This window comes from Sarcophilus harrisii, chromosome 2 (genome assembly GCF_902635505.1).
Source record: "Sarcophilus harrisii chromosome 2, mSarHar1.11, whole genome shotgun sequence".
Classification (NCBI taxonomy): domain Eukaryota; kingdom Metazoa; phylum Chordata; class Mammalia; order Dasyuromorphia; family Dasyuridae; genus Sarcophilus; species Sarcophilus harrisii.
In genome coordinates, this window is record NC_045427.1 from 331,185,324 (window position 1) to 331,211,308 (window position 25,985).

The 25,985-nt window shown below is 33.6% G+C and overlaps 1 protein-coding gene across 6 annotated transcripts in view; it reads right to left on the reverse strand.

Moving 5' to 3' along the window:
- Positions 1-25,985, reverse strand: part of BAZ1A (bromodomain adjacent to zinc finger domain 1A) — a 198,075-nt gene that overhangs the window by 74,013 nt on the left and 98,077 nt on the right. For all 6 annotated transcript variants that reach the window (XM_031952855.1, XM_031952854.1, XM_031952853.1 and 3 more), the window contains 2 exons: positions 16,664-16,942; positions 7,536-7,679 (listed from right to left, as the gene is read on the reverse strand). In XM_031952855.1, coding sequence (XP_031808715.1) covers positions 7,536-7,679; positions 16,664-16,942 — 423 coding nt within the window. The remainder of the gene's footprint in view (positions 1-7,535; positions 7,680-16,663; positions 16,943-25,985) is intronic.

The following is a 25,985-nucleotide window of genomic DNA, read 5'->3' on the forward strand; positions in this document are numbered from 1 at the left end:
ATACCTCCCATGCTGATAGGTTTGTGCATACTTGTTTCTAATAAGACCCTTCAGCCCAGAAACCCGCTAACAATCCCCACTTCCCTTTGGTGCTTTTCATCTCCCTCCCTGAGATGTCAGGGAAGGCATGATCTTCTCCCTTTAGTGCTTTCACCTCCCTTCCTGAGAAGTCAGGGGGGACATGATCACCTCCTTTTCAGTGTTTTCACTTCCTTTCCTGATAAGTCAGGGAGGGCATGATCACCTCCTTTTTGGGGTTCTCACCTCCCTGAGAAGTCAAGAATGGTGTGACCACCTGTGTTCTAAAACAAAAGAAAGCGGGAGATATAAAGGACTGAAACTCTTGAGTTGTTGCACTGAGGACCGACAACCAAGCACTTAAGGCTAACTACCAATTAGACAATACTTTATTAGCATATGCTTGGAAAATTGCCCTTCCCACTATTCTGTGCTGGTTCAATCTTTTAGTGTATACAGAGAATTGTGGGAAAGATTAGGGGGTGGAGTAAGACAAGCCAAAGTGACTTTGGTCGTAGACAAGGGAGGAGGTGGTCGTGGAGATCCTGCGTCCATCCAATTCACTTTTACCCCTAAAGACCTTGGACTTTTTGCTATCCTGATTCCTGCTGATTCCAAGGTATTCAGGGTGCTAACTTGGTCTTCACAAAGATTAGATTAGATTAAAAATCCCAAACCAAAAAAAATATAATTCTAAGGATTTACAAAAATATTTGTACATCTTTTTGAGGTGGCAAAGAATGGGAATCTGAAGGAGTCTCCATAATTTGCAAAATGGATGAATTTATGGTATGTAAATGTGATGGAACACTATTCCTTTGAAGTCTTATGAATGTAATGACCAACCAGGATTCCAGAGGACTAATGATGAAACAGTTTATACTAAATTGATGGGAAAGAGAGGCATCTACTTCTCAAGGAGTTAAGATATAGCACAACATATATCTAGAATGGAATAATCAAAGGACAAATTTCTGAAGATGTAGAAGATATGAAATGTTGTTTGTAAGCAATAGGGAAGCAGCCAAAAGACAAGAAAGCAATTGAAGATTAGAGAAAAGGAATTTGCCAACAATTTCTCCTTAAAAGCTTCTGAATGGCACTAGAGGAAATTATCCAACTGTGCACAATAAAACTCTGTAATCTCATCTTCCTCCAGATGTCTTGCTTCTACCTTCAGAATACTTCTTGTTTAAATCTAAATTGATTTCTATGTTTCTTATGCACTGGTATCAATCTCTTCAGAAAAATACTAATCCTCTTAGTGGAATGGTTTCTATGTTATGCCTACAGAATTCTTTCTTAAGCAATCTCTCATCTTTCTTGGGCTGACTTCCCTCATATAATTTTAATCCATAGAATCCCTACCTCTTTTTCCTGATGTTATGAAATAAGCTTCTCCCAAAATCTAGGCTACCTATCAAATTGTTTTATCACTAATTCTAGGAATAAATAATCAGAATTTCTCCCCAAGGTTCCCATCATTTTCCATCCCGGGAATGAGATCCAGAACAGAAATCTTCTTTTTAAAGGAAGAAATTATCATTAAGGCAACTCAAGAAGTAATTAGCTGTTTTGCTTTTCACAAAGAGGTTCAAAATATGCCTACAAATATGAAATGCCCTCTGCATCAGGGCTATGATTTATTTCCAAAATGATATAACCCTATGGTTATTTTCCAAAAATGGTATAACCCAATCACAAAAATCACTTGTGGTTTTTTTTCCTCCACTAATGCTTCCAGGATTTCATCCCATGAATGCACTATCTCCTTCCACTTTCGATTAAAAAATTCAATTAAAGTGCCACTTTTCTACACAAGTCCTTTCTTGATTCCTCTAGCTTATGATTCCTTGGGTCTAAATCATCTTTTACTCATTTTGTACATAACATAGGTATATGTTGCCTCCTGCAGTACAATATAAGCCCCCTTAAAATCAGGGATTGCTTAATTTTTGATTCTGTATCCCTACTAGCAAAGTGCCTAACGCAATATAGACATTTAATAAATGCTTATTGATTGATTCAAATTTGTTTTAATTTTTGAGACATTCATCAAAGAAAAGGGAACTACTTATTATGTATTGCAGAGTCTGCAAAATGATCACTCTTTAGATCTCTTTTATTCCTCCTGATCAGATTTCCCCATTTCCAACAGTTACTAAAGCCAAGACAAAAATTCAAGGACAGAAGAACTGTGGCATACTGGAAAAAGTACTAATAACATTTTTTTTAAAAACTGAGTATAGTAAAAGAAGATTTTTGGAAAGCAAATTTCAAAGAGTTTAGAGGGGAAAACCACATATTAAAATCTACAAAAATAGTCATTCTATTATAATATATTATATTATAACTTCTTGCAGAAGTAATCACTTTATCTGATTCTTGAAGACAAGAGAACCAAAGAGGAAGAGATATCTGAGGAAGGAGAGCATTCCAGGTGTTTGAGATGAACAAAAAGGCCAGTATCACTAGATTAAAAAATATACATGAAGAAATACGATATAAGAAGACTAGAAAGGTAAGAAAAGGCCAGGTTTTGATGATTTTTGAAAGTCAAAGAGGATTTCTATTTGATTCTAGAGATAATGGAGAGCCACTGGAATGATATAGTCACATTTGAATAGATAACACATATATATAGATAACACATAAAAAATTACAGGTTTTTTTTTTCTTAATATTATCCCCATTTTACTTAAGAGTAAGTTCTTGACTCCGAATTAGATACTTTCAAAAAAGTTATGTGTTATGAAAATGTAAAGTGGTAGTATTATTACTTTATATATCTTGATCAGTCAGGACTGGGCACAAGCCAGTTAAGAAATCTGGATAGTCTAGAGAGGTATCTTCACAACTCCATATGAATAAATTGATAATTTCCCGAGAAACAATTACTATTAAGCTAATCAACAATCTTTCTGCTCTGATTGGCCAAATGATTTTATGGAATTATCTCTTCCTCACGAAGTCTGGAACACAAATTAACAGGTATTTTTCTTCTTTCTCCACAGAAAGATACAAAAGATTAAATCTCCTAAACACTCAGGCCTTTTTCTACAACTGACTGGGAATGGGCTGGCTATCTGCTAAAAATTCATCCCCAACCAAAAAAATTAGCCTTCTTTTAATTTTGCACATATCTTATATTTACTCATGTAAATGTTGTATCTCTTCTAGAGAATTTAAACTCCTTGAGAATAGAAACTGTCTCCCTTTTTGCATTTTTTTTTCGTGTTTTTATAACAAGAAAAGAAACAAACAAGAAAAACAGGGTGAAAGTAGCAATACTACAGACCAATAGGGAAGAGGACACAGAACAAAAAAATTTTGTAACAAGTATATTGAAGCATATATGCATGCTTCAATTGAAATAAATTGAACTGCTGAATTAAAAAAAATCAAAGGAATGTTCTTTGAATTCACAACAGAAATAAAATATTTTTAATCATATAGGAAAAAAACATTGGCAGCAAAATTATAGGAAATATGTATTCAATAATAAATACTTTTCCTATAGTCAGGAAATCTTAGGATCTATGCCTCTGATACATATATACTAGCTATCTGAATAACCATGAGCTACTTAATCAATTTCTCAGTGAATCAGGCAGTTCTCTCAGACTATGAGTTAGTTACCCAGCAGCTCTGCCAGTCTACAATGATAGAAATTTCTTCACAGTAAGTTCCCTATCACCAATGAAATGACAAGTCTGACCCTGTCTCTGCTCCCAAAATATATCAGACAAAGGTCTATGAGAGCAGTGCTACATTCTCCTCTGTTAAGCACTGACCTATAGACAAGAATTACCAATTTTTAAAGGAAAAAATACATGAAAAAATTCTCAAATGTCCTAAGAAATAAAAGGAGACCACTTTAGGGAACCACTTTATTCCCATTAGACTGGCAAAATTGGAAATTTCTAAAGCTGATGAAGCTATGGGGAAATCTCTATTACAGTGTCTTAGGGATCAAAAAAACCCACTAAATTTTACCAAACAATATGCCCACATACAATAAATCTCAAAACATAATCATGTCTTATAATTAAACAATTTCATCACCAGTTCTAATCCAAAGGCATCATAAAAAGGTAAAAATGGATCTAGTTCAAAAAAAAAAAAAAAAAAAAAAAAAGGTTCCCAAATGCTCTTATTTTTAATATAAAAAATTGTACACAACCTATATAAGAGGTTTATGACAGGATAGATTATGCCATATATATAAATTGAAAGCCTTCAAATAAGGATAGACCTATAAATGAAGTGATATAGTTGAAATTAGCATGATCTGAATTATAAAAAACAGTGACTAAAATTGTATTTTGAAAACAAGAAAAGAAACAAACAAGAAAAACATGGTAAAAGTAGCAATACTACAGACCAACAGGGAAGAGGACACAGAACAAAAAAAATTTTTTGGCTTATATGACCAAGAGTTTTCCAAATGTTTGGCCTACTAGTTTGACAACTTGTTTGATTATTTGGTGGTTGTTTTTTTTTTTAATACTTATAATAAATAAATTATTCTACATGTTTTTACTCCATTTCCTCACCTCCCACTAATTTATCAATTCCATATAATATGATTTCTAAATCCACCACAACTTAAAACTGCTCTAAAGATAGCAATGTTACTGGTATTTCTAAAGGCCTTTTTTTCTTCTTAAGTCTTTACAATTCGGGACTTTTTGGCAGTTTTTGACATAACTGTCAATTACCCTTGAGGAGGGGATCTTACTCCTGGACACTTCCTATGCCTCATTTCTCTCTCCCAACTCTACTTTGTCCTCTACTTAACTGTCAAATTATCTTCTGAGAATCACAAGTATGCCCAAGTCATATACTCTAGTATCTTCCTATTATTATATCCAGGATCAAACAAACAAACAAAAAAATCCTGTTTCACTTTTAAAACTCTTCATATCCTTTGTGTCTTCTGGAAAATAGCCTCCTTGCTCTTCCCACAAGACACTGTCATGTCCTGACTCTGAGAATATTCCAAGCTGTCTTTAACATCAAGAACACTTTCCTTCCTCATCTCTTTCTGTCTTCTCTGTCTTCCTTCAAGTCTTAGCTAAATGCCATGATTTGCAAGAAATCTTTCCCAGTGCTCCTTAATTCTAGCATATTACCCTCTGAGATTATATCCAATTTATTCTGACTATATTTATTTATATGTAGTTATTTTCATGTTATCTCCCTCATTAAATTGTAAACTTCTTGAGATAAGACTATTTTTTTTTGCAAATATTTGTATTCCTATATTATCTCATTGTGCCCATCATATAATAAATGTTTCTTGACTTAAATCCTTTTCTCTTTTCTCCCTCCCTCTTCATCAGCTCCCATGAATTCAATCATTTCTATACAAATGACTCTTAAAAAATTCTTGCCCCAATATTTCTCCTACGCCCTATTCCCATATAATCTACTACTTGCTATATAACATTACCTTAATATTCACTCCTTAAAGCAACTTGAACTTTTCTCCTAAGGTTTATTATCTGGGAATCATATTTGAATCATCTCTGTCCCCTTGTACCTATATCTAGTCAGTTAACAATTCTTATCAATCCTACTTCCATAAAATCTCTTATGCCCTCCTTATTTCCACTAATCACAGCTTCTGACTTTAGGAACATATCACACCTCTTAGCTAGACTACTGCAATAGCTTCCTGATTGGTGTCCCTTCAAAAGGTTTTCAGTGACTCCATATTGCCTCTGGATAAAGAAACAAATTCCTTGCTTTGGTATTTAAAGCCCTTCACAATTTCAATTCCTATTTACCTTTCTTATTTTAAAAACTCATAAAGGGGACTGGCAAGCTACATATAAACTACTATAATACTATTCATAATGCTATATAATAGTATTCATCCAAATCAATTCATTAAGCATATGTAGTATGACTACTACATGTCAGACATAAGGCAAGACAATGGGGATGCAAAGTTAAAATCTAGAGCAGAGATTTACATTAGTTTTTATATGAGTAAGAAAAAATAACATGGAATTGCAAAGGAAACTATGTATGTATGTTTATATATATGTATATGTGCATACATATTTATACCCACACATATATATACACATACAATTATTAAAAATTTTCAACAAATATTAAGAAACCCTGATCTACACAAACTGAAAAATTTTATGATTTACTAAAAGGATACAACATACAGAAAGATAAATAAGTACAAAGTAAGTACTTTGAAATAATAAATGATTTGCAACAAGAAATTTCATGTGAAAAAGAACAGTTAACAACTAGGAGAAATCAAGAAACTCTTTATATACTTTATATAAAAGAAAGTACTTTATATAAAAGTAGAATCTGAACTGTGCTTTGAAAGAATTTAAGTACTATCTTTGGCAAATATTAGTTTGGCCCTGGTTGACAATAGATAAGTAATGGAATGGTAATAATTTAAAGACTATCAGTTGTGTGGTTTTCTCATTACTGACTGAGAAAAACCACAAAGATAAAATTCCCAAACTGTCCCTGATACAGAAAGAAAGCTACCCCCCAATAAGCTATCAATATCTTTTGGGGCAGCATTGTTCATCATTTTCCTCTAGCATTGTAGTCATTAAAAAGTGATAAAAAGATTAAAAAATAAAGGTAATTCACTTGAACAATCACTATTATTATGTGATAATTACTATTATTAGTTAGTAATGATAGTCACAAAAAAAAAAAATAATAATAGTTTAATCCCTTTCACAATCCCTTAAAATCCATCTGAATCAGTATCAGTTTTACCAGTTTCAGATGAAAACAGTGGTGAATTTTCAATGATAAAAATGAACAGTTGTAAAGTATCTATGAAATCCATATTTCTATACACATTTCATGCAGTGGACAGTGTGCAAAACCCTAGGCATTTATTAGTTGTATGACCCTACGGAAGTTACTTAATCTCTAACTGCTTCAGCATCCAAACTTTAATATTTATAAACTGCTTTCTTAGTATAATTCCTAGTTCATACGAGGCACTACATAAATGTTTACTTCCTTACCTTCTTTCCCAGCCACCACTTTTAATGAGGAAAGGTCCATACTTATTACAATTCTAATAATAAATAGTAAAGAACTGCTGAAGCATGATGACAATCATCAAGACATATACGTATGCATCTTACATAAGCATGTTATATCTTCTAAAGAGATATAAGATACGGATATATATCTTATGGGAAAATAAGCTTAATTATCAACAATGACTAATTTCTGAGGACAAACAGATAAAATAATCCAATATACAGTAATAGCTTCTAATATAAATATTTTTCTCCCAACCATCTGACAAACATTTTTTAAGATTTTTCATTTAAAAAATGTTTTAGTTTTTTACATTTAAATATGTTTTAAATTTCAAACAACAATGAATCTATTGAACATATTGTTTAACTGGCTGGAGTACCAAGTTTTTCTCCAAAATAAAAAACAATTTTATACAATGAAAACATTTGTCAGTTTTTTATATAAATTTTAAAATTTAAATTTACCCATTATGTGGTGAACTGATGTGTGTTTCTGATTCGTCACTATCACTGATGACAATTGTTTCTCCATCTGTACTGCTGATATGTCCATTAGCAATGCCATTGAGATGTGACGGAGAGATAACTTCCAATACATTACACTGTAATCTGAAATATAACAATATATTTTGAAACAAAAACTCATTTGACATTAGTTTATGTTGAAACATTTTATGGACATTGAGTCACATAAAAACAAAGAATGAATGCAGCAACTACTTATTCAAATGAAGAAATGTATTGATAATTTAGGTAATATACAAGCAAACAACTGAATATCTGCAAATCTCTAGAAATATATTTTCATAGATCTATCACTGATGAACTTAAATGTTCTTAAATGAACTAAACAACAGTATTAAATTTCTAGTTCCTTGGATAGAATAATGTTTTAAATTTAATAAGCCCCAAGAATAGGATCACAAAAGTATATACTTTTTTAATAAAGACAAAACCACTAAAATCCTTTGTAAGACTTAAGAATTATTTTCATACATAATGTTTTCAAGATGCAATCTAGCTGATCTTATTGCTACCTTATCCAAAGTAAATTTAGAAATTTAGGTGTATCAGTTATGAAGAAATTAAGTTTTTTCCTATAAGAATTTAAATTAATAAAGAACATTACTCTTCCCCTCCAAAAAAAGTCTCCATCCACTATAATAAGCAAAAATTAACAACAACAAAAAATACATTCTTTTAATAGTTGATATAAAAATAAAGAACACTTTTTCTGCCAAGTTCAATTATATTAGATACATATTAAATATATATTTTAGTCTCCAATTATGTTTTTATGTAAAGTAATAAAAAGTAATCACTGATGTTAACAAAAACAGTTTGGAAGAATGTGAGAGAAAAACTTTTTTTATGCATTTTTATACACAGTATTTTGAGAAAATTTTTTTTTAATTGTATACTGAATGGAGGTCTTTCCCCCCTTTCAAACAAATTTAGTTTTTTTTTAGGCATGTGACATTTGGATATTAACAACACATAACACACTCATAAACATTAGATCCTACTATTCAACCAGTGATCAATAATTGAAAATCACATAGCTCTTTAAGATTTACAAGTTTTCTCTCTCTCTCTCACACACACACACACACACACACACTCTCTCTCTCTCTTTTCATAATATTATTAAGTGCTACAGTCATTAAAATCCTTAAGAGATAAAGAATATGAGGTAAAGAATTAAGTGACCAGCTCAAAGCAAGACACTGTGCTTGTTGTGTGAGAATATGTGCACAAGCAACATAGGCATTTCCTAAACTCAAGGAGTTTAAATTCTTTTTTTTTTTTTTTTTAATTTAATAGCCTTTTATTTACAGGATATATACATGGGTAACTTTAAGGAGTTTAAATTCTAATAGAACTAGAAAACACATAAAAATGAACTGAAAAGGGAGTTGAGAAGGACATGGCTGGTAGGTCTGAGATAGCATTAATCATTCTAATTCTCAGTCCAGCACCCTACTACAGCATATTTTCATATATTTTCAACCTATTTAACGCATCATCTAAACCACATTTCTCTTTCTAGTAAACTTACACATAAAATGAAGATTGTCCAATGTCCTAATAATTTACTGAAAATCAGTATTATGAGCCACTAATGAATGGAAAAACAAAATTTTAAGTGTTCCTGTCCTCAAAAACCTTGAAAATATCTGCTAATTCCATTTAAAACGGAAGATAGAGGAGCTCAGTTCTTTCACATATACTTCTGCAAAATCCAAAAAGGATAAAGGATCAAAAAATGATCAACAAGCTTAAAGAGAAAAAATTTCAACCAACATGGGTATGCACAGGAAGACAGTCCACCAACAGTGTCAAAGATCATTATCAAAGTCAGCATAAGGACAGGTCTAATGCCAAACAGCACTGTCTTGGGGAGACTCTCCTGAGGGAAAGATTGGGGGCAAGGTGGAAGGAACGTTGCAGGAGAGAATGCCTTCCTTTACATACACATTCCAGGAAATAGAAGCCAAAGGCAGAAGTCCAGAAAATTTAGGTTAAGCCCAAACAGGCCTAGACAGAAAGATCTGAATAAAAAGAAGAAAAAAAGAAAATGAGTTCTGGAGGAGGGAAAAGTGGAAGAATAACTAACTTTACACAAATGGCAGGTTTTCCTGAAGATTAAAATGGAACAATTAGAACTCTGACTCCAGGAACAAGAAATTAAAGCAAAATCAAGACTAAAGAAATTCTTTAGGAAGTTATCTCCCATAAAAAAAAAACCAACACACACACACACACACACACACACACACACACACACACACACACACCCCCACCCACCCTCACCAGTTTTGGGAATAACAATAGATGAGATTCATATATCTCTCAAGGTTTACAAAGTATCTTTCATATATTATCTCGTTTAATTCCCACAACAAAGGATAAATAATCAACCATATTCTAGGAATGAGGCAGCAAAGTATAGTGGTTGGAGACATGATTTCTAGGCAAGTCATATAACTTCTAAGTGATATAGATAACTCTCTAAATTGCCAAAAAGACACCAACTCACATTGGTAAAATGAGTTTCTTTCATCCGGGAAAAAATTCTATACTAAAGAAAACACAGATCTATTTTATAGATGAGGCAAGTGAAGCTCTAAGAAACTTACATACAGCAATGTAACTCAAACCTAACTCTAAGCACAACACCCTAATTAACAATACATGGTCCTAACTCTTCCCTTTCTTTCTAAGTATGTACAAACCAAGTCTTTCATAATGTTTTAGAGCCCAAAGAGGACAGCATTGTTTCCAATGCTTCCCAGAACAGAATCTATACTCTCTACTATTTCTTAATTACTATGGCTCTGCCTTAATTAGGAGTTAAGTCTAAGATTTTATTTTTTAAATTATTATCTTTTTATCCTAAATTACTTTTACAAATTTAAATCATCAGTTTTACAGAGAAATTATAAAATAATTTGGCCACCTTAGATATTTTGAAATTACACAAGAAAAAGTAACTCAATTGTCCACAGAATGGGCTCAAGGCTCAAGCAAGGCATCTATTTGTAGGTATAGGATGCCAGGGAGCTTGGGTCCTGCTATATATGTTTCTATTCATTTTTTTCCTCAAAATTTGGCCAATGTTTAAGAAGTAAACATCTCCCTAAAGAGCGTCTAATGATCAAAGAGTTACCCTCATCTCTATCTTTTCCTATAAAATACCCATCTTGGAGTATTAACTCCCTTAGATCACCAGTCCCAGTGCTACTTGGTTCTGTCTTGCTTTATGTAATAATAAGGCCTTTGCCTTTGAGAAACCAGTCTGATGTTCAAGTAATTCCTACCTATTGAACCTGCCCTCCTCCCCTTGTATTTCTTTGGTGTCAAAGCCAGAGATAAGGACAAGTGCTTTGGGCTCCTTTCTCCTTCCCCCAGACTGCTTTCTCTAGAAATTGCTCTAAGTTCAGTTTCTCACCAGGATATTTAAGTCTTTATTCTTCCTCCTTATTCATGTTCCTCCCTTTCCCTTAAGTCCTCCTGTGGGAGCTTCTGCCTCAGAAGTGACTGGGCAGCATAGTTGAGAGAAATCAATCACCAATGTGTGGTCTAATTTCCCATATACTAAGGGATACCTCAATCAGAGCACTTTTTTTTTCTTTTTTGTACTGAATTTTTGGGATCCCAAAGCCCTTAGTACTGAAGTCAGAGATAGGAGGACAAGGAACCATCATTCCTCAGACTCCCCAGTGGGATGTGGGATTTCTAGGTTCTCCTCCCCCAGGAGCAACTGGGAAAAACTGGTTGAAGACTTCAACATGTACCCTATTATGCAGTAAATTTGCAAGACAGGAATGAAGAGGAAGAGTATGGGTTTCTTTTGTTATACTACCTGGCCCCAAGACAATTTAGAAAACCAGGAACAGTGGATTGAACATATGTCAAATACTCTTAGCTACCATGAGATATAATCTCTTTTTCCTCCTCCTACTCCAGGGTCCTATACCAGGCTCAGGACTCTTGCATTCCCCTCCTTCTATTTTCTATTTCTTCCCTTTTCTGTTCTAAGGTCCCATGATAGGCTCAAGAGTACTTCCTTTTCCTTCCTACTTCTCTCACAGGCTTCCCCTTCCTTCTGTTCTTTTCAAACCCCTAACTCACTAGCCACTTTGGCACTGCCAGCCCCAAACCAAGAACAATTCTTCTGCTCCATCCTACTTATTCCCAAGGAGTCAGGCACACCCAAGCCCTGCCTACCACACACACACTTAGCTCCCTTGTCCCATGGAGCTGTAGGCTCCAGCATCCCTACTCTGGCCCAGTGGCCTATCACTCACCTGCTGGGATGTCAGGCTTCACTTCCACAATCTCACTGTGGAAGGAGAAACCCCAGACAGAACCCAGTACACCCTGTAAGTGTGAGGCTCTTTAACGACCTCACACCTGCAGTGAGGAATGCTCTCCACCATGACCCCTCCAGACAGTGACCTAAATTTGTGGGCTTCCTACAGATAGAAAAGTTCCTGCTGAGGGAGGAAATCTGAAACAGCACTTCCCCAAAGGAAAGGATGGGATAGTGAAGAGGCAAGGCAAAAGATCTGCAGAGAAGGAGAGAGACCAGTGTACCAACATTATGCGTACCAACATTAAACATTTCAGCAGGATGAATTTAAGTAGCAAGGCAAAGGAAAGTTTGAATAAAGATTTTGGAGATTAGAAAAGAAAAATATGAAAGGAATGAGGAAAGAATATGGAAGGTAATAACTCTGGGTTTGAAAACCCAAAAAAATTAAAAGAAAGTTTAAGCAGTTACAGAAAGCTAGAAGAAAACTAATAAGCATCAGGATTTTCTGAGATTACAGAACCCATATTTGAACTAAATTATAATATATTCTTAAGTGTGATATTTGGGGTAGATTACTTTTAAAATCTTTGATAATAGGCTGGAAATAGTAAATCTTATAACATGGAAATGTGTACAAATTGGAAAATAGATGGATCAAGGAATTTGTTAACTAGGAAATCTTAAGACTAACTAGAATCTTGCAAGACTCAGGAAAAACTCTTGTCGCTTTTAGAGACACCACGGTCAAACTCACCAACTTTGATTCTGAATCCCAAGCAAGGACCACAGTCCTGACCAGGCAATTTATTTCAAATTCAGCTTCAAACATTCACCGGAAGCTCCAGAAATTTGTAAAGGGTCCCAAATCCCTCTTTGGGAATTGTTTGATGTGGCCACTTTAAGGTCAGTAATAACAGTGACAAGACACAAGCAGAAAAGAAGCATCAGAGGATTAGACAGCTTTCTAGACAGAAAGCTCAGGCTTTGGGCTACTACCATCTCACTGACTATTGCTTGAAATGTAAGAAGAATGAAATTGGTCCTGAGTCTGTCCTCACATCCTTGTGTGTCCATGGCAATTTCCTGGACCTTGTCCCTTTTCTCTAGGAGGGACACTGGAAACAGGACTGCTCCTACCAGCGCAAGAGATCTCAGAACCATACTAGGAGTCATTCTCGGAGTCATTAGACCCAGGTGCAATAGGGAAAAGCTTGCAGTTTTATCTCTTAGTATATTCCTGTAGGGAGAAAGAAATAAGGCAAGAGGAAATTCAGAAAGCAGCAGTAACAACAATGATGATGGCAGATCTCAACCTCCAGACTCAGGACAGGGTTTCACTTTTAGCAGTTAGCCCAAACTGCAGCAGAGGAATAATAAAGACAGGAGTACCAGACTAAAGCAGAATGTGTAGTTCTGTCAACTTTGAACCAACTTTCCCAGCCATGTAACTATTATTGCTCAAATCCAAACCCAGATCAGGATTGGAGTGAGGAATGGTGAAGGAAGTGGGAATGGTGGGGGGAAATAGTGGGAATCAGATTTTTTCCTCTAACCATTTTGGAAACACTAAAAGCTTACAGGTCCACAGCCATCCCTAAGATCCTGGAATAAAACACCATTCAATATGCCAAAAGAGCAGCAATAGGACAGCCCAGACTTTCTCTCTAAAAGTATGTCAAAAAGTATAAAGTAGCATAGCCCAGCCCACCCATCAAGTTCAAAAATCAGGAAGAAGACAAATGAAGAATAGACAAATGAAAAATTAATTAAGTTTTTATGGTGACAGGGACAATCAAGGCAAAAATGCTAGGGGAAAAAAAAGTTATGATTCATAGAAAAAAGTTATGAAAAAAAAGACTCCAAAACCTCTACAAGTAAAGTCTTAGAGATGGCAGAACAGCAGGAAATAACTATAAATGGATAAAGTAGTATAATATTCAGAAGAAATACTTATGATATGGCCAATGTATAAGTTTGCTTTGCTTAACTATGCTTGTAAAATAAGAAGTCTTTCTTCTTTCCTTTCTTTCCAGTGAGTGGGGTGTGTAAGAGAGGAAGGAAAAAAAATAAAAAATAAAATGATCACGGGGGGGGGATTTTTTTTTTTAAGTGCCTTTCTTTTATAGAAGCTTGGGATCATTAATAGCACAACACAATTTTTCAAATGCAATTTAGCTTACTCTCCCTCTTCCTGTTCAATTCTGTTCGGTTCACCAGCTCTATAAACTGGGTTGAAATCTAGATATCTGGAATTCTTGTTGTGCTTAATTCTTCTTTCTTTGTGGATCCTTTAGGAAGTGCTGAAATGCTATGGACCTTGAAGCAAATAATATTGCAAAATACACTACTAGAAGTAACAAAACAAAACAAAAACAAACAAACAAAAAAACCCAGTATCTTATTAACTATAAAAAAGCATTTGATTCAGTGGAATAAAACATTTTTCTCTCAATGAGGTATGATGTAACACCAAAACCCTATTAGATTTCTTGAAAATTCCAACAAAAGAATTCTGCCTTGACAACTGATTATTAAGAGACATGAAACTGAGATACTGGCATACCACCATCAGATAAGATGTTCTTGGTCTATGAATGTCTTGCACATAGTAGGTAACAGCTTGTGGAATTTAACTGAAATTTCTGTCTCTGTGACCTGGTCTTAGTCCCTCAGGATCACCTACCCATGTTGCATTCCCAATCTCCTTTTCACGGAGGACCTATCAAGCAATTAGATTGTCAACGAAGCTATCTACAAATCCTGTGGCACAACCTAGCTATCTACAATCCTGTGGCATAACATCTGAGTAAAAACAAATCCCATACATAACTCCACTTTTCCTTTTGCTTCAGAATAGAGTCTCAAACTAAAAACCAGTCCCCAAAAGCACCTTAGATCATATTTTTAAACGTGAGAGGTTCAGAAATAGGTTCACTGGCTGAAGTTAATTGTACTTTTAATCTAAAGCATGCTCAAGCATGCTTGAAAAGTCACTTTTCATGTAGCACAAATCTAGACTTACACGTGTTTTGAATTTCTACCAAGGTTTCTAGACAATTAACAGGGTGTTGGAAAGGAAAAAAAATCTAGAACAACATGGTAGCAAAGTAAAAATTTTAAGAATATTCATACTTAAAAAATAATGTTCACAAACTTCTCAAGCTAAGACTGTTTTTTGAAACAATGACCAAGTTCAAGTTATTCAATTTTTAATCAAGTCACCTAACTTGTAAACTTTAGCTTCCTCATCTATATATTGATATGAATAATGTATACATAAATTATGTATTATCTTAAAGTTGTTAGAAAATGTTCTATAAATTACAAAATATGAACTATCATAACTGCTACAAATAACAATCCTATCTATGCTATGAAATTTTAAAATTTCCAAACGTTCCCTATTTCTAAAATGTTAAAAGGTCAAAATCTAGAAAATAATATTCAAACAAGATACTAAAATAAAATTCCAGTTGTCAAATATTCTAAAGTTCATCAAAATGTCACCTCTCAAAATAATTTAGATATCATCAAAATGGAACACTAAGATCTTTACAAGTTATTTCTGGAAAAGACTGAAGTCTAACTACTATCTATAAGACTACAAGAAAAGAATAACTTGGGTCCACCCTTCCCACAGTAGCATTATTCAGTGATGGGGATGGAAGCACAAAAATTAAACAGTAGCACTATCTACACTACTGATTGTCCTTGCCATCATATTATCTTTGCCAGATAAAGGGTCAACTTATCAACTTTGAACAAACTAATTTATGTAATTAATATAATAATGTAAATAAATATCACTAGCTTTTCAAGATTCAGGTATCCCATTTAAATGAACTTAAATTCAGTGTGTTACCTGGAAAATGACTATTTTCCCCCCACAAAGTACAGATAAACTACTAATTATAAGGATATTATATTCCTTATAAATTAAAATTTAAGCTTCATGACTGAATGGTTAACTTTCATCAGTCATTCACTTTCACCAAAATATCAAGTTTTTGAAAATAGTCATTCTTCAACAGGAAATAAATTCCAAAAGTTGCTTCTAGCATTATGATAGGTAAAAGCAGTTAATATTTAACTAACTAAAAAAAAAAAAACAACCCTGTAGTTTCATAGGTAAATATGCTTCACTATTTCTTAAAAGAATTTTGAAAAATTCCCAAAAGCCACTGTGCAGTGACTTCTAACTTTTTTGGTTGGCAAACTTCTATTTAGGACAACAGAAGCATATCAGTCACTAACTTAAATGTACTGAAGTGATCCAGTAAATAGCCGGTAAATATAGAGTACTGAAGTTAGGAGTCAGAAACACTTGAATTCAAATGCAGTATTAGCTATGCAACCTCTAATCAGCCTCTTTCACTTATAATAATTTTAGTTTATCAAATAATTTTCTATCCAAAAAAGGCCTTGTTAAAATTAAGTAAGTACCTACAGATGATGGCACCAAACATTCCTGTCATATATGGTAAAATTCTCATGTTTTCTTGCAAACAAATCATATGATTTAGAGGAAATTCTCTGAGTCCCATGAGAAATTTGGTCAAACAGGTAAGGAAAAAAAAAATCTCCCCCCAAAAGTCATATTATAACCTTATAAAGAAAATGTTTGACCCAAGAAATGTGTGCAAATTAAAAGTTTATCAAATTTAATCAATAATAAATGAGCATTTAAATGCCAACTATGAGCTATAACACCAAGTATAATGTCACTAATAGAATAATACACAATTTAGAAATATTTACATCCAAAACACTTTACCTTGCACCATTGTTCCTAACTACTTCAACAATTTCTCCAACAAAATATCGATCCTTGACATAAACAAAGATATCATCACAAATTTCATGTAGTCTTGAGCGATGGGTAAGAGTAGTCAAATATAAAACTGGAATTATTAGTGGTTCTGGAAAACTTTGAAGATTCTGTCTTGCTTTTTTCTCTGATTCAAGGGCTTCCTGATAGGTGAGTCCAGGTTTGCCAGTTACAGCACAGCTCCACACAAGACTATTACACAGAATAGTTCGTTCAAAAAAATCACTGCAATTTAAAAAAAGAAAGAAATTATACAGAATTCTAAAAACACATTCATTTTAATAATACATACATCATGCTACCTCTGAAGCAAATTTACGTAAGTCATAACAATTCAGCATTTCCCCTTAGAACTTAGTTTATACTTATAATAAATCCAACTATTTATAATCAGAACTTGATCTTATTTCCTATGACATTATAAATCACAAATTCAACAAGATAGAGACCATGTAGGAATCAGTGAATAACTATAATAGTAGTTTTGAAATTAACAAGTCAGAAAGAAAGAAAGAAAGAAGTATGTATTAAGAATCTACTTACTAGGCACTGTGCTAGGAACTGGTACTAAATATACAAAAAATAGAAACTCCTTTCTTAAGAAGTTTATATTCTAAGAGGAAAACATAACATATAAAGGGAATGATAACCAAACAATGCAGTTTTGACTTGAGAATTATTCATAAGTCGCAAATATAACATCCTTTCCAGGGACAAAGTTATGATTTTAATTATCATTTTGAGAGCAAGAAGATGGAAGCTAGAAGGAAAGACAAGAGTGAGAGAATCAAGGTACAGATCAAAATGCCCAGGGCAAATGACATTTGAAATATTAGTCATATGTAATAATAACTTAGGTGAGCTTTTACTTAATTCATTCACCAACCAGGACCAATCAAACCCCAAGTAATCAACTTTCAAAATAAAGTGGATTAACTGTCCCATGGGAGGGAAAAGGTCTAATACAGATAGTGAGATAAGAAAAGCTAGAGCATAGATTAAGTCAGATTATATATCAAGTCAAAGGCAGACTACAGAAAGGATGTCTGTCTGGGATCTGATAGGATGAGTTTTTACTCCCTCATCAATCAGGACATCTCAACTCTAGAGTTCAAGTCTTGATTTTGATACAAACTGATTTTGTAGACCTGTGGAGAAATCAATAGCTACCCAGAGCCTTTTGGGCAAGGCTCAATGACGCCAAGTAGTATAGCAGCAGTAAAAGTTCCAGACAATGAAGAAATCAAAAGTCTAGTTCTTACTTCTTTACTCTCCATAGCTCCCCCCCTCCCCACCCCTTCTCCATTCAAAATCTAAAATGAAAATCAACGTTGCATTCTTCTCTGAGGCTTAAAATTAATTGAAGTTCTGTTCTAGAAGCAAAAACATTTTTGCTATATGAATAAAAATGCTGAAAAAAATACTTGTTTTCCCATTTTTCCCAGTATACCAAATCACAGTACTACTCCATAGACTACTACACAGAACAGTTCATATTCTCTCATAGATAGACCTATTTTTTCTATCCTCTTTACCAAAAAAAAAAAAAAAAAAAAAAAATTCCCAATATATTCTGAAAGAGTTAAAATTTAATTTCTGGTTAATAAATGTGCAATAATAATGCCTGGGAAACTATACAATCCTTTTAACAGAAAAAAATTAAAAGGAAAAATGAATATATAATGAACCAGAAGGAGGAAAGGGAAAGGAAGAAGGGAAAGAGAATAAAAAGCACATACTCCATGCCAGGCACTATGCTAAGCATCCTAAAATATTGTCCCATTTGGTCCTCTCAGCAATCCAGTGAGCTAAGGTACTTGTTTTTATGATCCACACTTTACAGTTGAGGGAAAACAGAAACTACATGACTTTCTCTGGATCACAATGCTACCACTAAGTATCTGAAGCCACATATAAACTTACAAATTACAGACTTTAGGCCCAGTACTCTATCCACTATTACCACACTTAAAGACCTAAAATAAAGTGGAGTTAAATTCCAATGAAGCCAAAATTTTGTATACTGGGAAATGAGTCAAGGTGTAGTAAATGGGAGGAGGTGGGATGGGAGACATAAAAGGAAAAATAGAAATCAATGAGTGCTTAACATGCAAATAAAAAAAATACTACTTGATATAGTGCTAGAAATACTAGTTATAGCAATTAAATAATTGTTTTACAAAATTAGAAAGAACATATAGAAATTCATTTGGAAAAATAAAAGGTCAAGAAAGAAGGAAGAGGGCCTTAGGAGTAGCAAATTTCAAGCTATACCATTATTACAAAGCAGTACTCATCTGAAGGATGTGGTGCTAGTTAACATAGATTTCATCAGTAGAACAGATGGTGTACAATATACAGAGCAAAAAAGCACAAGTAGCCTAGTATTTGATAAAACCAAAAACCCTAAAACAACTGGAGTAAGAAATCACACTAGACAAATTGCTGGGAAAACTGACCAGAAGTCTGGCAGAAACTAGAGATCTTAATTAATATAGCAAAATAACCTCCAACTAGGCACATGAGTTAGACATCAACTGTAGCTTGGTAAACAAGAGGAGGAAATCACTTTCTCAGGAGCCAAGGGCTAACACATGGTTCAGAGGAAGTGACCTGTGAATAAGAGGCACCTCTTCTTTCATTTTGGGTAGGGCAGAAGGAATCCCACAGGTTAGGATGCATAAATTGCCAATTTGGTATAGATGAAAAAAGAAATGTGAAATAGATTAGCTATACAACACATACAAACAAACAGCATAATTAGCATTAATTTACCATTCATTCAAAAGCCCATTGGGGGAGGGGAGAACGTTATTTGACAGAAACTCCTAGAAAAATTAAAATCAGACAGCAGTCTGATGGAAATGATCCAGCTATAAAAGGTCATATCATAAAATGATTTGAGGAACAAGGATAAAAGTACCTTTCAGTTCTATGAATTCATGCCCCCCCCCCAAAAGATCACAAAATAAATTAATAATTTTTAATTATACAAAGATTTTTCAAACAGAATGTGATTAAAATTAGGAGGAGGAGAGATAAACAAGGGGGGAAAATCTTTGTAACAAGTTCCTCTGATAAAAAAAAAGTATCATATCAAAGATAAATAAAAATTTTACTAAGAGCCATTTCTCCAACAGAAAGTTCAAAGGAAGAAATCCAAGTTATCAACAATCAGGTGGAAATGCTCTAAATCAGTATTAGAAAAACAAATTTAAACAACGTTGAAATTCCACCTCACACTTACTCCATTAGCAAAAATTTCAAAAGAGAAGAGCAAATGCTAGAGAAGATCCAGGAAACAAATGCATTTCTGGTAGAGATTTATATGACCCAGCTATCCTGTGATCCACTTTACCACTAACTAAAGAACAGAATTTTTATGTACAAAAATATTTAACTGTTCTATTCCTAGTAATCAAAATCAGAAACTAAGGATGCATCCTCCTATTGGGAAATGCCTGAATTGATTATGTGATGTTCCAATTAGAATATTCTAATATTACTATATCATAAGAAATGACAAAATGTATGATTTTAGAGGAACCTAGAAAGATCTTTATGAACTAAGAGCATAAGTGAGAATTAGAAGAACAATTTATGTGGTAACAATTACATTTATAGAACAAAGCAACTTCAAGAGTTAGAACTCTGATAAATGCAATGACCTATAAAATGAATTCAAAAACCTGAAGATGAAAAACAATACCTTCTATTCAAGTGAAGTCAAAAATTAAAATGCAAGAAGCACACATTTTTAAGTATGGGCAATGTGGAAATGTTTTTGCTTTTTTATTTTTATTTTTTGTTCAATGGGGAAAGTACAGTGAGAAGTAAAGATTACAAATTGTTTAAATAGATATATTGTTGCTCTTATTAGGTTATCTTTCCCCCAAAACTTACCCTTATTCTGAACTTCCTTATTTCTTCTGAAAACATTGCCTCCTTCCAGTCATTCAGTTCACATTTGACTCCTCACTCTCCTTTACCCAAATATCCAATCAGTTGCCAAATATTGTTGTTTCTTCCTCCACATTTCTTGCTAGATGGTGCAGTGGATGATAAAGTTGCTGGGCCTGAAGTCAGGAAGACCCAAGTTCAAATCTAGCCTCAGACACTTAAAAGTTGTGTGATCCTAGGCAGCAAATCACTTAACCTGTTTGCCTCAGTTTCCTCAAGTGTAAAATGGGAATAATAATAGCCACTACCTCCCAAGGTTACTGTGAAAATCAAATGAAATATTTGTAAAACCCTCAGCATAGTGCATGTTACACAGCAGGTACTATTTAATAAATACTTATTTCCTTCTTTCCTTCCTGGTATTTTATACTCACATAGCCACCCCTAGAATTCAGGTCCTCATTATGTTTTTCTTGGACTACTCTAACAACAACATTAAAATTGGTCTCACTGACTAAGGTTTCTCTTCTCCAATCCATAACAAATGCAGCTGCCAAAGCAATCTTCCTGACTATCACTTCCCTATTCAAACTCCAGTGGCTCCCTGTTTACAATAGGATCAAATATTTCATCTTTATCTCATCTTTGTTTATAGTTTACCATAAGTTTTAAAATGTACACATTTAATGGAAGATATACCTAGTTTATTTTTTAAAACATACTAGTGCTACAATCTTTTTACTGAAAGGAAGAATTTATTTTAAAAAGTTTGCAGACCATGGATAAGACTAATAATTGTCAGGAAAGTCCTTCTAACAATAATATAATATTGTCCTGTCCAGGTTCATATCCTCAGAATACATCAGAGACAATACTTTGAATCAAAGTCTCCAAATACCCAAAATTACCATTTAAATATTTTAACATTCCATGATACTGTCTGCTATATTTGTGCAGTCACAGCTAATGAAGATAGAGGAAAAACCATAAATATGAAAGGCATAGAATTAAATGGTCATGCAACAGAATTTTTATAGTGGCTATACAGTAAATATTAAATTTGAATTGGCCGTGTTGCATTTGAGTTATACCTGTTCTTTACAGGTGTTATCTTGAAAACAATGTGTGTTTAGAGCACCAAAAAAAAAAAAAAAATGGCTGCAATTTTCTCCCCTATAACATTAAAATTTTCCTTTAAATGGCATGAATGAGTAATTCTGCCATTACATTAATTTTTCCACATAGTAATATATTATTAGGCGCGAATTACCCTTTCTTCGTATCATCAAAACTTATGCTTTCTAAAGGTCTAAAGTTCAATTGGTGCAAATAAATAAGCTTCTGACTTATCCTGCCTGCAAATACATCTTGCAATCCAAGCCAAAAACTGTGGTCAAATCAACTGCCACTGTTCCTTCATGTGTCCTTCCCTCCCTTCAAATCATCCACCATTAAACTAAACTATGAACTCCTTGAAAATAGTGACTATCACTGCTTTTCTTTGTAACCTCAGCTTTACACAGTACCTGGAGTACTTTGTAGGTGTTATGATAAATGTTACTGATTACATAATTCCCAATCATCACCTCTGTAACTTTCTAAACCAATCTGTCCCTCTGTATTTGTTAATAACTCTTCCACTTTGGAATAGGCCCCCAGGATAGGAAGTCTATCCAACTTTGCTTTTTCATTTGATCCCAAATGTTTTTGGCACATAATAATAGGGGCTTAATCAATGCCCTTTCCGTAATTCAGGAGAGCTTCCCATCCTCAGACAATTCTTTAATCCATGAGATTGACCACATGTTAAGACAATGTGCAGCTTTTCTCTACTTTACTGATTCTCAAACTTCTAGGTCCCAGAATTCCTTTATAAAATTTTAAAATTATTGTGGACTCCCTCTTTTAAAGAGCTTTGTTTTAATGTATATTCTACCTGTTAATGTTTATCATATTAGAAATTAAAACATTAAGTATTACTATGAAAAGTCCCCTTTTTCTAACAGGACTTGGACCATATTTTAGAGAACCACTGCCAGACTACCACAAACTCCACAGTGAAATTAAGTGGTCATTTCTCAAAAAATGTTCACATCATTCTACCCCAGCAACTAAGATTTGTTCCTATCAGATACAGAATAAATCTCCCTACCTTTTGAAAGAGAAAAATAACAATAAAATAGTTAGTTATGGGGAGAGGGGGGAGAGGGAGGCACAAAGAGATCCAGCAGATCATAAAGCTCCCACCACTACTATGGTTCACTACTATGAACCAAGTTTGTGATCTGTTTCCTAAACTGTTTTTCTATTTTTGTCTAGATAATCTTTAAAAAAAAAAAAAAAAAAAAAAAAAGTTTATTTCAATTATAAAATTACTTTAGTTTCTGTTTCCATTAATCTTTACCCAAATTCTCTCTGTATCATGCCTTGGATTTCCTCGAGTATATAACATTAATATACAATATGCTTGCTACTCTTTTATCTACCTGTCTTCCCCCTCTCTCCCATTTTCTTTTAAAAATTTATCCATTTATTATGGTCATGTGTTTGATTCTAACAGTTCTCTGTTATGTTAAGGTCAAGTTTAGCACTTTATTTTACAGCTAAAGATCATCTTGCCTGTTATTCATTTGTGTGTCAACTACTGCAGAGATATCTGAAGCCTTATATCATTGTATTGCTAAGAAGAACAAAGTCTATCAAAGTTAATCATAAAATAATGTTGTGTACAATATTCTATTTTTGCTCACTTCACTCAGCAACAGTTCTTTTAAAGTCTTTCCAGGTTTTTCTAAAATCAGCCTGCTCATCATTTCTTATAAAATAATAGTATTGCATTACATTCTATACCACAATTGATTCAATCATTCTCCAATTGAGAGCTGTGACAAACTACAAAGAAAATTGCAATAAACCTTTGTGTACAGGTGGATGCTTTTCCCTTTTTCATGATCTCTTTGGGAACAGAGACCTGGTAGTAGTACTGCTGGATATAAGGTTATATTTTATAAGCCCTTTGGGCAAAGTTCCAAACTGCTATAAGTTCCAGAACAGTTGGTTCACAACTCTAACACCACCACAGGTGTCCCAATTTTCCCACATCCTCATTTATGTTTTCTTTTCTGTTTTATTAACTACACCGATAGGTATAAAATGGTACCTCAGAGTTGTTTTAATTTACATTTATCTAATCAATAGTGATTTAAGAGTATTTTTTATATGACTACAGATTGCTATAATTTCCTCATCTGAAAATTGCCTGTTCATATCCTTTGACTATCAATTGAGGAATGACATGTTTTCTTACAAATTTGATTTGGTTCTCTGTGTAGTTTAGAAATGAGGTCTAACTGGCTGTAAAAATTGTTTCCCAGCTTTGTTTCCCTTCTAATTGGCTTTGTTTATGCAAAAAACTTTAAATTTAATCAAAATTATCCATTTTGCATTTCATAATGTTCTTTACCTTCTGTTTGGTCATAAATTCTTCCTTTGTCCATAGATCTGATAGGTAAATTATTTCTTGTTTTCCTAATTTCCTTATGGCATCACCCTTTATAGTTACATCATGTACCCATTTTGATTTTATCTTGGTATACAGTGAAGTTTTTGGTCAATGCCTAGTTTCCACCATACTATATTCCAGTTTTCCAGCAGTTTTTGTCCCAGAATCTGGAGACTTTGAGTTGATCAAACAGACTACTATAGTTATTTACTATTATGTCTTGTGCACATAGTTATAGATCAGTGGAATAAGTTCTTAGTACACAAAATAGTTCTCAATTCTTTTTTAAATTTAATTTTCCAAGACATAAATCAGATAGAAAGTATGAATCACAGAGAAAGTGTCAGAACCAGCTTAAGCTGCACATCAAAGGTCTTTCCCTAGAGCTCTCTGTAATCAATGAAATCATAATTCTATTCACTATCTCTAAGACGCTTTGTTATAAGAGGTTTTAAAGAAAAACAGCGGCTAATGAAACTGTCACTGGAGGTAAATGGGATACTAGTCTGTAAAAAAAAGAAAAATTAATTTCAGAGTTTCCAGGAACAGCAATCTATCTAGTCACCAAGATTATTTTAAAATGGAATACCAATGCCTTTTGCTTAACTGACCAGATCTGCTATAAATTCTGATACAAATGACTACCCTTTCCTTTTGATCCCTACTTAATTTTGATGCTAATCAATTATGGTTCTTTTCCTACAGTCTTGACTGATCCTTTTCAATTTCCCATGGAGAGACAGGATTCATGTACAAACCCTTGTGTGGGTATTCTCCAAAATTAAATCTCTCTTTATTCTAGTTTCATCACTTCATCAGGTCTTTTGGATTCAACTTTTATTTCTATGAAATGATCTAAAAATGATACATTTTTTATCTAACCTCCAGAACTATATCTTAAACTGTATATATCATAGAAATTCAAAACTTTACATTCTAAATTCAATAAATTTCTCCCAAATCCAGTCATCCTCTTCCAAACATTCTCTTTATCGAAGGCACCTCCCCATCATTATACCCAAAAGTCTCAACAAGTAAACTCCCATCTCAGTTTTGTCAATTTTTTTTTCTGTAACAGCTCTTACAATCAAACCTGTCACTCTTCTCTTTTAGATTACTGCAACAGTCTCCTAATTGGAGTCTCCTATGCAATTTTCTCCTTTTTCAAATTAACCCTTTCTATATGCAGAGGTTAAATCATAGGCCTGATCATATCATTTGTTCAAGAAACTTTGGTTCTTAATTGCATCTATAAAAAAAAAAAAAAAATTAAGTTCTCTTTTTCTAATTTAAGACCCTTCCCAATATAATTTCAACCTATTTTTCAGACACATCATTCTCTATCCTCACTTACTTTACATTCCAGTCAAATTTTCCATTTCTTCGCATGTCCAATTGTCTTATTGACCACCTCCGTGCTTGGAAGGAGAAGTAATTCAGTCAATAAGCATTTATTAAGTACTTATAACAGATAGAATGTCTGTTCCTCATGCCTAAAAGGCTCTTTCCTCTTTACCTCTGCTTCTTAAAAACCTTGAACACTCTTAGAGGCAACTGAATAGGTTCACTGGTTGAAGATTAGACTTTGGAAATCTAAAAGATCTCAGTTCAAATTCTTCCTCGGCCTCTAGATTTATTGAGGCCAAGCACTAAAAACTCTCTCAACCTCAGTCTCCCTATTTGCAAAAGGAGAATGATAATGGCATCTATTCTCACAGGACAAAGATAACGTGTAGTGATTTGAAAACCTTAGCTATATATAAATCCTAAGTTCAGTCTCAATGTAATCTTATAACATGTTTTTCCCTAGCACCACCAAAAACAACAACAACAACAACAACAAATACACTCTGTATTTAATCTGTA